Raw genomic sequence first — 13173 nt, forward strand, 5'->3', positions numbered from 1 at the left:
TCGAGGGACTAAGTCTGACAGACTTTCGACGGAGTTCTGACGGAGTTCTGACAGAGTTCTGACGGACTTTCCGAATGAACGGACTTGGCCACACACAATCACACCAAAGTCCGACGGATTTGAACGTGATGACGTACGACTGGACTAGAATAAGGAAGTTCATAGCCAGTAGCCAATAGCTGCCCTCGCGTCGGTTTTAGTCCGTCAGACTAGCACACACATGAGTGGATTTCTCAGTAGGAACTGGGTCCGGCAGAGTTCCATGTTCCAAACATGTTCCATTTCTAAAGTCTGTCAGACTTTTGAAAATCAAAAGTCCGCTGCAGCCCACACACGTTCGAATAGTCTGCCGGAATCATTCCGTCAGACTTTTGATGTTGAAAAGTCTGGTCGTGTGTACGGGACATTAGATATAGAGTGACTACACTTCCAAGTGCACTTGCAGTGCAAAGTGGATTTGCCTTTCGTAAATAACCCCCTATGCTTCGATGAGAACAGGTACAACTGAAAAGTATGAGATTTTGGATGTTGAAAGTTTTGGAGCTTCAGGCTTTGAGCTACAAAATACTTACAGGTGGAATGAAGCCTTAGTGCTATGCTCTTGAAAAGAGGCTATAGTTTTCTTCCATTACAGCTATGAGAAATTTGGTATAGTTCAGCAAATGAATGTAGAACACAAGTGGTACTGTAACGATGAGCTCATTGCTTAGTGCAAAGTTCAGACCGAACACTGCATACTGAAACATTTGCCTGAACACAGAATGTTTATAGGAATCATTGTGAACAAATGTGACAGCTTCCAGCTGCCAAGAGTTGCTATGGAAGCAGCGGATGCTTAACAACCACTGACAACCCCCGGTCCATTTACTTACATGGTCAGGAATCTCTAGCTACGTAAATAAGTACATGGGCTGGAGTTGGTTACAGCAATGCCTAAATATGGCCAAGGCCATATCCACTCAAGTCCAGGCTTGATTCACCCCATCAGCATTGTCAGTGTTGATGGGAAAATGCCTTCTGTGGAGCTATTGTGTTCTACAGGCGCAGGGAGCCATCTCTTCCAGGAGAACACACAGTAATTATTGCTAGTGGCTACAGTTGCTGGCAATAATCACATGAAAAATTTGACATGCTGGTTGTACCCAAGTTGATCGATCAACTTGGGAACAATCATCCTGCCCATAATGTTTTGAATTTCAACTGATGCCTGCTGAACCAGCTGTGATTCACATCATCTATGGCCATTTTAGGTATACAGATTTTTTTAACTTTAACTTATTCTTAACAAGCTGTAAATGACTAGCTTTGTATGCACCTGTTGCAAAGTTTGAAGATGTATTTCTCCTAAAAGCTTATGAAATACAGAATGCAGAAATGAAGAAAGGCTTGTGTAAAAGTGCATACATAGATTTACTTTACCTAATCCTTAACTGGTTTAATGGTGGCGTTTATATCTTCTTTAAATAGCAATCAAAAATATAAATGCATACATGACCATGTAAAAGTTACTTCTTTTGCTTAGTGTTGCAGTAACTCACCTCCACATATTCTGATGGGCATGGACAGGTATTATCTGATTTGACCTTTATTAACTCTGGTAATGGAAGGCAGCAGTACTCTGCTGAATTTGTGTCTCCTTTCTAAGCAATAAAGACAGAAGTGAACAATTAAAAAAAGAAAAAATCAAAAATGTTATTTATGAGCCAATAAACAAAAGTGAATAAATTCCAATTAAATTCCGAAGACTGGAATCCCCAGGGAAAATACTATAAAATACTATAAGCCTTCTGTGTGGTCTATTGTGGTATGCTTTATTTTCTCTGAAAGCTTGTCAATAGTTTATCCTCTTCTGAATGCTGAGTGATCATGATTACGCATTATGTATATGCGGTTTCATCTTTGCATCCTGAATGTTACCTAAGCATCTCATTAAATCCTCTTAATCCTGCTGCTTCAAATGCTTCCTGGAGACCATATGTCATGACAAATAATTTAAATTATTTACATTTTTGTTTCTAGCTCTGTTTATCCTTGTATTTCCCTTGTTCTATTGAGTGTCCTCATCCAGTCCCAGCTATCTGATCTTTATTGTGCAACCTTCCATGCAGATACCAGTAATTTTCTTTCATCTCTAACACATAGTAGATTATTCCCTGGCTCAAGTTGTGTGCACCCTTTCCATCCTTTAGACCTTATGCACACTGGATGTTTTTGTCCTTTGCTCTTGGCTTGAAAAAACGCTTGATGTTTGTAAATGTAGGTAAGGCATTTTGGCGTGATAAGCGCTTGGACATTAATTCATTTCAGTGGCCAGAATAATAACATATTGTGGCCACTGAAATTAATTAAGGCTCAAGGTCTAATCGCACCTAGTGTTAATGCACATTTAGATGTCAAAATCCCGCTGCTCCTGGCAGTGTTTTTTTTCTGCTTCTAAACTCCTAAACTCTCTAAATGCCTATGTGTGCATAGACACATGGGCTAACATGCAGGGGCATTTAGAGGGACAAAAAAAGATGCCAGATGCCCCTAAGAGCCATGTTAAAAATGTCCAGTGTGCATGAGACCCTAAACTGGAAATTGTTTTAAGGTCCTCCCGTTTAGTTAAAGTGCACCTGTGTTTTTTTTAGGACAAACAATGCCACAAGGAGGGCATCAACGTTTTTGTCCTTATGTTTTCCAGCCCTGGACGTTTTAGTGTATTTAGAGCAATGTTACCCCCTGCCACCAAAAGTTACAGTGCCTTGAAAAAGTATTAATACCCCTTGACATTTTCCACATTTTGTGATGTTACAACCAAAAACGTAAATGCATTTTATTGGGATTTTATGTGATAGACCAACATTAAGTGGAAAGAAAATAATAAATGTTTTTTTTACAAATAAATATCTGAAAAGTGTGGCGTGCATTTGTAATCAGCCCCCTCTACTCTAATATCCCTAACTAAAATCTAGTGGAGCCAAATGACTTCAGAAGTCACCTAATTCGTGAATAGAGTCCACCTGTGTGTCATTTAATCTCAGTATTTTCTTTACAGCTGTTGCCAGTTGTGCCCCCATAGGTTTGTTAGAGAACCTTAGTGACCAAAAAGTTTCATGAAGGCAAAGGAACCCACCAGACAGGTCAGGGATAAAGTTATGGAGAAGTTTAAGGCTGGGTTCACACTGCAGAATGCTCCAGCTCACAGCAGAAATCCGGTATGTCCTCATTCACTGTTTCAGGTCTGATTTCAGCCCGATTTTTTTGCGGAATTCCGTCCTGAAATGGACCAAAAGACACACAGGACTCCTGTGAAATTCACACTGTAGCCGCTGTGGAGATGAGTGAGCCGGCTCCATCTCTTGCTTCGCGATTTGAATGCGGGGAAATCCGGATCCAATTTGCACTGGTGTGAACCCAGCCTAAAGCAGGGTTAGGTTATAAAAAAAATTCCAAGCTTTGAACATCTCAGGAAGCACTGTTCAATCTATCATCTGAAAACTGAAAGAGTATGGCACAATGGCAAACCTACCAAGACCTGGCTGTCCACCTAAACTGACAGGCCAAGCAAGGAGAGCAATAATCAGAGAAGCAGCCAAGAGTAACTCTGGAGGAGCTGCAGAGATCCACAGCTCAGGTGAGAGAATCTGTCCACAGGACAACTTTTAGTTGTGCACTAACCAATATCTTGTCTTTATGGAAAAGTGGCAAGAAAAAAGTCATTGTTGAAAAAATCCATAAGTTCATTTTGCAGTTTGCGAGAAGCCATGTGGGGGACACAGCAAACATGTGGAAGAAGGTGCTCTGGTCAGATGAGACCTAAATTGAACTTTTTGGCCCAAAAGCAAAACGCTATGTGTGGTGGAAAACTAACACTGCACATTACCCTGAACACACCATCCCCACTGTGAAACATGGTGGGGGCAGCATCATATTGTGGGGATGCTTTTCTTCAGCAGTTACAGAGGCTGACACAGGCTGCTCAGAGTTGATGGGAAGATGGAAGGAGACAAATGTACAAATAATGGCAGTCTTGGAAGAAAATCTGTTAAAGTCTGCAAAAGACTTGAGACTGGGGCAGAGGTTCACCTTCCAGCAGGATAATGACCCCTACCCTAAACATACAGTCAGAGCTACAATGGAATGATTTAGATTAAAGCATATTCATGTGTTAGAATGGTCCAGTCAAAGTCCAGACCTAAATACAATTCAGAATATGTGACAAGACTCCACTTATTTATTTGTAAAAATGTTTTAAAACAATTAATCATTTTCCTTTCACTTCATAATTATGTGCCACTTTGTGGTGGTCTATGTCATAGAATTGCAATAAATTACATTTACATTTTTAGTTGTAATATGACAAAATGTGGAAAATTTCAAGGGGTATGAATACTTTTTCAAGGCACTGTAAGTTTAACTACAGTACATTCTATAGGAGGCACGGATGTGGAGAAATTAGCTCATGCCATGTTTCAATTTGTACTATTTGACTTTTAATTTACATTAACTTTTAATGTTATTTCTCTAATATATTCTTTATGGATTTATTTATGAAATAGACCTGTCTTATTTTGCCTGGCTAACAATTTCTCTATGTAGTCTAAGTATATAAACAAGTTTGGAAAATATATATTTTAACTGCTATTCATTTAAATTTTACAAATCAAATTCCTATTTTCTTATCTGTAGCGTACAGAACACAGATACTTTAGTCTTAACTATGGCAGTCCAACTGAGGGTGGACAACACAAAAAAATAAAAATGCCAATAAGCCCACAGAAAAGGAAGAGCAACCTGAAGCACCTTGCACCTAAAACTTGCATCAAATAGAGCCTGAACATCCACGTTGTAAAACATTTCAAATAGAAATGAGGTGGCAAATCTGAGCAAATGCTGCTAAAAAAACTAAAAATAAATGAGCAACCCCCTATTGGATGTGGTAGAATGTGCCTTTACAGGGAACAGAGAAATTCTATTTGTTTAGACTATAGGTTCGAATGATGACTTGCCTATTCCACCCAGCAATGGTGAAACGAGAAGCATTGAGCCCCCTACAGGAACCTTCAGGAAGAAGGAAAAGGGATTTGAGTAGTCGACTTGCATTGTGTACTACATCAGGACAGCGAGGAGAAATTTCCTTGCAATGTTATCGAAGAGGACAAGAAAAAGGAAAAAAAACAAGTAAAAAAGGGGGGGGGGGATATCCTAATATATTGTGTATAATTGGAGGAACATTTTAATTCTTCCCAGTAATACCATTTCTTAGTCTGACCTGCAGACTTACTGTACTTGCTGTGGTAAGGTCTTCCATGGTCTGAATATCCAATACCCCAAATTTAGCCAAATACAGCCAAGTTTTTACTGGCATTTCCAAAAGTTACAACATTATAGTTCTAAGTGCAAATTTCAGTATTTAGGCTAGAAACAAGTACAATATGCACTTAGTAATGTGATTTAAGGTAGATATTAAGGCAAAAAACATATGTCCTATTTTTTTTCTCTCGATATAGTAAGTAAGTAGCTCAGCAAAAGGACAGGGCAAGAAATTAGAAAGGGCAGGCACACACATAAAATTGACTCTCACAGTGACACAACATTGACAGCAGTGTGCAGCAGTACAGGTGATGATAACACCTCACTGACAAAACATGTCCCCTCCTGAATGACAGTCTCTCTCCACACCAGGTGGTCCCTTCAGTCCACTCTAGTCCAAACAGCACTGACAGTCCCACTCTCGGCTTGCCCCCCCCCCCCCCCCACACGCAGAAACGTGCACAAGGCTTCAGCCGCTCAACACGGCTCCCTTGCACCATGACATGACCATCACACGACACGCTCAGGCACTGCCTTTGCCAGACCCACCTCCCGCCGGTGACACCAGAACCCAGGGAGCATCATAGCTGTATTTTTAACTGACAACCTTTCCCTGTCATTAGCATTTACTGGCAGCCAGTAAAAATACTGACAGTTGGCAACACTGGCAACATTTAGTAAATAAATTAACAGGTTAAAATGTTAAAATGTCACAGGGAAATGCACAGGAGGAGCAATATGCAACTTGTTGCACAAAGGTCTTAAATGAGGAATGAGAGTCCAGCAGTCTTTGAAACAGAATGGGCCAAGATTTACCCCATGATGGTATTCTGGTCTAGATGCTGGTACAGACCAGACTGGAAAAAAGAGAGAATGCATCCCACAGAGTACTTACTAGGATGGATTTTCCTAGCCTTGCAACACACAAAATAGGCCTTCCTGGTGTAGTGGTAGACTTTGCAAGAAGCCAAATTCCTATCTTTTTAAAGTGTAGGGATGACTGAATCTGATAGGCCCCTGTCCCTTAGAACTTGGATTTCAACAACCATGCCAGTAAAGCCAGTGACCAAAAACATGATGGTGGGACAGAGGGTCTGGACAATCCAGAAGGGCCCACAGAGAGTTTGCCAGGTTCAAATACCATATCCTCCTGGTCCATTTTGGTGCAATAAGGATCACCAGAATGCCCTCAATCTCAATCAGAATCAATCATAAGACCAGGTTGAACTGATTTCACTGAGTCACCAGAGAATCTACTGCCTGAGAGTCCCTGGGCCTAATGAAAAATCTGTTCAATTTGTTGCTGGACCTGGGTGTCAGAAGATCGACTTCTAGCATCCCCCAGTTTTGACAAAGTACTTGGAGCATCCCTAGGTGGAAAGACCAGTCCCCAGGATCCAGACACTGATAAAATTAACTTGCCAATTGTTCTCGCCTGCAATTTAGATGGCAGACAAGACCAGAACAAGAATTTCCATCTACTTCTTGCCCTGACTTCTGGTGCCTGTATGTAGGATGTAGGCCACTGCCAAGGCACTGTGCAAATGAATTCTGGTCAGGTATCCTCACAGCTGAGAGGTGCAGCATTGAAGGGACAACTGAAATGCCCTGGATTGAAGAATGTTGATGGGAAGTTGAGTTTTCTTCTATGACCAAGTCTTCTGTACTGAGAGACCATCCAAGACTCCTCCCCAACCTTACACGCTGGCATCCATTGTGGGAACTTTTCATGTCTTTGAGGAGAGCGAGTTTTCTAGAGTCCAGTGCCAGTTTGGAAATCCACCACATTAGGAAAAATCTGGCCTTGCAGGACAGATGCATGGGGTGGTCTACAAACCAATTATGGTTGTCCCGCACTGCCAGAATGTTGAGTTGCAATGGTCTGGAGTGAAATTGGATGTACTATACCATCAAATCAAGAACCCTCATGCAAGCATGAATTGATAGCTGGCTCTGGGACCAAAGGGCTCAAGCATGTGAGTGAAGAGACAGGAGTTTGTCCCTGGGCAGAAAGATCCTGGATAGAGCTGTATACAATATCAGGCCATGGTACTCCAAGCTAAGAGTCAAGTCCAGTAATGACTTCTGGGTATTGTATTCAGTCTGCGCTGTCTGGTGGACATTAGATAGCAGGTTGTGGCGGACAAATCTTTTAACAGGAGATCATCCAGATATCTTCAAATGTGGATATTCCAACCGGAAAGCAGAGCTAAGATCAGGGCAAGCACCTTGGTGAAGATCCATGGTATGGTGGACAGGTCAAAAGGAAGGGCAACAACCTGGTAATGCTGTATTCCCACAGTAAAATGCAAATAGTGTTGATGAGGTGGAAAGATGGGGATGGGGTAGGCAACCCTGATCTCCACAGAGGCCAGAAGGTCAGTAGAGAGGAGCAAAATGACAGACCCATCAGATTCCAGGAAGAATTTTTGGATCCACAGGAACAAGTTGGAAGTCTTAACATCCAGAATGGGATGAGTGCCTCCACTTGCCTTGGGGACAGTGAATGGGTTATTATACAGGATTTATATAGCGCCAATAGTTTATGCAATGCTTTACAATAGATTCAAAGATAAATCCTGAAATCGTCCCTCATCCATACCAGAGGTAATAATAGCTGGCAAATAGCAGCATGTAGATCTACTTGTTTTTCAGGGAAGATGGCAAATGTGAGAGCATGAAATGGAGAAGAGTCCAAAACTCTAGTTTGTAGACCCTGGATGTCAAGCTCTGGACCCAAAAGTCTCTGACACAACTTCAATGGATTTTGAAGTTCATGTCTTCCAATAGAAGTGTGCCCCAGGTTTAGAATTAAAGCTTGTGGCTTGAGGGGGAAAAATAACTCTTCCTAGACTCAGGAGCCAAAGGTCTACAGGGTGAAGCAGGAGTTTTCTTTGGCAAGAGAAAACTCTTACCCCTAGTTATTTCCTTGATGTACTGTATGTGTCCATAGGGGTACAAAATAGGCATTGAAGGACATTTTTTAGGACACTTCTTATGTTTGGGAGGTCTATCAACCAGCAGTTGAGCCAGAGAAGGCTCATCTTGGATATCTGGTTAATTGTATGCGGTAAAGGTTACAGGCAAATTGTATGCAGTAAATGTAAATAGCATCTTCCACAAGAGCCTTCAAGGTTTTATCAAGGCAAGAAATGACTGGGTCAAGCACAGAGACTATCCATTTCTTAATGAAACCCTCCTTGATGGGGAATTTCTAAGCAAAACATAAAAAAAAAGCCTTTCAGTATGAGGCCAGTCACCAACAAGACAGGCTCTAAGAGCAAGTGAACTGGGAAGGTCTTTGCAGATTTTAGGCAGAAGCCTTAGGGCAGGCAGACTCAGGCTGCTCTAATGCCAGGCTTGAGTGCACGCATAAATAAGAGTAGCAATGGCATCTTTATCTTTGAACATATCTCAGCAGCAAGCATCCCATCCTGAGCCAATTTCCTCAGAGACAGAGGGCAAATCTTCCTTATCAACCTACTCATCATGTAGCGCTGCATCTATGACAGCCTATACCTTCCAAGGCAGATGTCTTAGTTGATTGGAGAATCCTTTTAGGACAAACTCCATCCTGGCTTCAATCTCCTTTGATATGCATACGTATGCATATGAAGGTGTCTTCAGGGACAGGGCTCTACTTGCTGATGGACCATGGCTAATCCAACATGATTAGCTGCATGCTAAGGTCAGTGCCCACACAAGATCCAGTGTCCGTAGTGATGTTACAGGCTGGCCCGGCATCCTATTCCAGGCAGCGTTTGGGTACAGTCCCCCAAGGCTCAGTACAAAACTGAGGCTTGCTGAGAGTAGGAGGTGCTATATAGGGAATGTTCTTGCATCTTTTTTTGTCAGTGTCCCATTACCTAATCACAGCTGCATATTACCCAGCCATCCTGTACTGTGCAGTTAAGAAATATTATATTCCTTTTGTTTGACTAAACATAAAAGCAAATAAAACTTTGAATCTGTGAAGATAAAAGGAATAAATAACTTACCGATGCAGGGTCATTTCTGATTGCTATCTCCAGTAAAATAACAGCGTAGCTGAAAAGCACAATTTATTGTCCAGGACAGTTATTCACAAAATAAACTGTAAACTGTGCATTCTTTCTAAGCATTAATGTAACAAAAAATTAGACTGTTTTTTAAAATCAAACCTCAAAGTTATTAATTATTGTAATTGAATTACATATATTTTAATTCATTAAAGTATATAATTATAATTAAATAATACATAATTTTATTTGTATTAACCACAAAGCTACATATTCTTGCCATATCATACTACTAAATGTGTGTATGTGTGCAGCCTGAGACCAGGTTATATGTTGAAGAATGCTCCACTGACATGTAGATCCCATATGTCTTGTTTACGTTGTATAAACAAGGATGGTAAACCTACACAATAGTATATAAAATTAAATATTCAACTCGGTAAGGCTGACAAGCGGTGCCTTGGTGCAACACCTTGCCCTTTGATCAGACATAAAATGGTAGATCAGTCATTAGTATTGATATTGAAGAGATTTCTTGTCTTCTCACCCAGGGGTCTCCAAACTTTCTAAACAAAGGGCCAGTTTACCATCCTTCAGACTTCATGGGGGCCAGGCTGTGGCCATTGGAAGTAGAGTCCTGCTATCAGTGAGAGTAAACAATGCCCTATTTTTGGTGTCAGTGAAAGGTATTGTGCCCCATCATTGGTGTCATTGGGTGGGAAGAATCGTGCCCCATTGTTTGTGCCACTGAGAATTGTGCCTTGTCATCGGGGAGGAATTGTGCCCTTTCATTGGTGTCATAAAAACGTGCTCTCTAGACAAAGATGTACCGAATGCTTGCACATTTAAACATATTTTTAGTACCTATTAATATCAGCTTCTGCAGATTTCCCCTGGCTGGACATGGACTGAACTTCCAGTGGTATGTATGCTTGACCTGGAGTGTTTTGGTACGTATCATATTCACCTACAGAAACTGCTTTGCGGAAATTGTCCAAACCATAATCTAAAACAATGCAAAGAATGATAATAACATATTAACTGAGTGAATTCAGAATTTGTGATACCAGAGTTTTGATAACTAGCCAGTAATATTTTTTTATAAATGTGCTGCAGCACCTAATTATAAATGTATCTACTTGGAATTCCTTTAACCACTTCCCGACCGGCGCACGACGATGCACGTTAGCAGAATGGCACGGGCAGGCAAATTGGCGTACAGGTACGTCCATTTGTATTTGCCGCCCTGCTATCGCGCGCGAGTGCCGGTCGGGACCCCCATGAGTCCGGTCGTGGCTCCCGCAGACTCGATTGCCGCGGGGATACCCGCGATCGTCTCACGGGGAGGCTGAACGGGGAGATGCCGATGTAAACAGCATCTCCCCGTTCTGCCTAGCAACAAGTGACACTGATCTCTGCTCCATGTGATTGGAGCAGAGATCAGTGTTCATTAACACACAGCCCAGCCCCCCACAGTTAGTAACACGCCCCTAGGACACACTTAACCCCTACACTGCCACCCCTGGTTAACCCCTTCACTGCCAGTGTCATTTACACAGGAATCAGTGCATTTGTATAGCACTGATTTCTGTATAAATGTCAATGGTCCCAAAAATGTGTCAAAAATGTCAGATGTGTCCGCCATAATGTCGCAGTCACAATAAAAATCGCTGATCGCCGCCATTACTAGTAAAAAAAATATTATTAATAAAAATGCCTTAAAACTATCCCCTATTTTGTAAACGTTATAAATTTTGCGCAAACCAATCAATAATCGCTTATTGCGATTTTTTTACGAAAAATATGTAGAACAATACGTATCGGCTTAACCACTTCCCGACCAGCGCACGGCGATGTACGTCGACAGAATGGCACGGGCAGGCATATTGGCGTACATGTACGTCCAATATTCGTTGCCGCCGTGCCATCGGGAGCGCGCCGCCGGCGGCGCGCACACGCGCTGGTCGGGACCCCCGTGAGTCCGGTCACGGGACCCGCGGACTCGATCGCCGCGGGCATCCCCGCGATCGTCTCACGGAGCGGCCGAATGGAGGAAATGCTGTATAAACAACATTTTCCCATTCTGCCTAGCAACTAGTGACGCTGATCTCTGCTCCATGTGATTGGAGCAGAGATCAGTGTACACTAAATGACAGCCCAACCCCCCCACAGTTAGTAACACACCCCTAGGAACACTTAACCCCTACACTGCCACCCACTGGTTAACCCTTTCACTGCCAGTGTCATTTACACAGGAATCACTGCATTTATATAGCAGTGATTACTGTATAAATGACAATGGTCCCAAAAATGTGTCAAAAATGTCCGATGGGTCCCCCACAATGTCGCAGTCACAATAAAAATCGCAGATCGCCGCCATTACTAGTAAAAAAAAAAATAATAAAAAATTATTAATAAAAATGCTATAAAACTATCCCTATTTTGTAAACGCTATAACTTTTGCGCAAACCAATCAATAATCGCTTATTGCGATTTTTTTTTACCAAAAATATGTAGAAGAATACGTATCGGCCTAAACTGAGGGAAAAAAATGTTTTTTTATATATTTTTGGGGGATATTTATTATTACAAAAAGTAAAAAATAATGCGTTTTTTTCAAAATTATCGCTCTATTTTTGTTTATAGCGCAAAAAATAAAAACCGCAGGGGTGATCAAATACCACCAAAAGAAAGCTCTATTTGTGGGAAAAAAAGGACGTTAATTTTGTTTGGGAGCCACGTCGCACGACCGCGCAATTGTCAGTTAAAGCGACGCAGTGCCGAATCGCAAAAAGTGGTCTGGTCTTTGACCAGCAAATTGGTCCGGTCTGAAAGTGGTTAAACTGAAGAAAAAAAATGTTTTTTTATATGTTTTTCAGGGATATTTATTATAGCAAAAAGTATAAAATAATGTGTTTTTTTTTTTCAAAATTCTTGCTCTATTTTTGTTTATAGCGCAAAAAATAAAAACCGTAAGGGTGAGCAAATGCCACCAAAAGAAAGCTCTATTTGTGGGAAAAAAAGGACGTCAATTTTGTTTGGGAGCCACGTTGCATGACCGCGCAATTGTCACTTAAAGCGATGCTGTCCTGAATCGCAAAAAGTGGTCTGGTCTTAACCCAGCAAAATGGTCCGGTCTGAAAGTGGTTAAAGTGTTACTAAACCCACATCAACACAATTCTAATCTTTTTGGCTCTATACACCACCACATGAGTAATATGTGCTTTAACTGCAGACTTTCAGCTTTAATTTGAGGGTATTTACATCCAAATCAGCTGAACGGTGTAGGAATTACAACAGTTTGTATATATACCTCCCACTTTTTAAGGGACCAAAAGTAATGGGACAGATTAACAATCATCTAGAAAACTTGCACTTTTTAATACTTGGTTGCAAATTCTTTGCAGTCAATTACAGCCTGAAGTCTAGAACGCATAGATATCACTAGACACTGGGTTTCATCCCTGGTGATGCTCTGCCAGGCCTCTACTGCAACTGTCTTCAGTTCCTGCTTGTTCTTGGGGAATTTTCCCTTCAGTTTTGTCTTCAGCAAGTGAAATGCATGCTCAATGGGATTCAGGTCAGGTGATTGACTTGGCCATTGCATAACATTCCACTTATTTCTCTTAATAAAAACTTTGGTTGCTTTCGCAGTATGCTTCGGGTTATTGTCCATGTGCATTGTGAAGCGCCGTCCAATGAGTTCTGAAGCATTTTGCAGAATATGAGCAGATAATATTGCCCGAAACACTTCAGAATTCATCCTTCTACTTTTGTCAGCAGTCACATCATCAATAAATACAAGAGAACCAGTTCCATTGGCAGCCATACATGCCTACACCATGACACTACCACCGCCATGCTTCACTGATGAGGTGGT

The 13173-nt window shown here is 41.4% G+C and overlaps 1 protein-coding gene across 1 annotated transcript in view; it reads right to left on the reverse strand.

Moving 5' to 3' along the window:
* LOC143975852 (atrial natriuretic peptide receptor 1-like) overlaps positions 1-13173 on the reverse strand; it is a 294297-nt gene that overhangs the window by 167846 nt on the left and 113278 nt on the right. Inside the window, exons 13-15 of the mRNA XM_077478411.1 lie at positions 10158-10299; positions 9294-9342; positions 1539-1640 (exon numbers count right to left, since the gene is read on the reverse strand). Coding sequence (XP_077334537.1) covers positions 1539-1640; positions 9294-9342; positions 10158-10299 — 293 coding nt within the window. The remainder of the gene's footprint in view (positions 1-1538; positions 1641-9293; positions 9343-10157; positions 10300-13173) is intronic.

The sequence above is a fragment of the Lithobates pipiens genome, unplaced genomic scaffold (assembly GCF_037356315.1).
Source record: "Lithobates pipiens isolate NorthernLeopardFrog02 unplaced genomic scaffold, aLitPip1_a1.2 Scaffold_13, whole genome shotgun sequence".
NCBI classification, from domain to species: domain Eukaryota; kingdom Metazoa; phylum Chordata; class Amphibia; order Anura; family Ranidae; genus Lithobates; species Lithobates pipiens.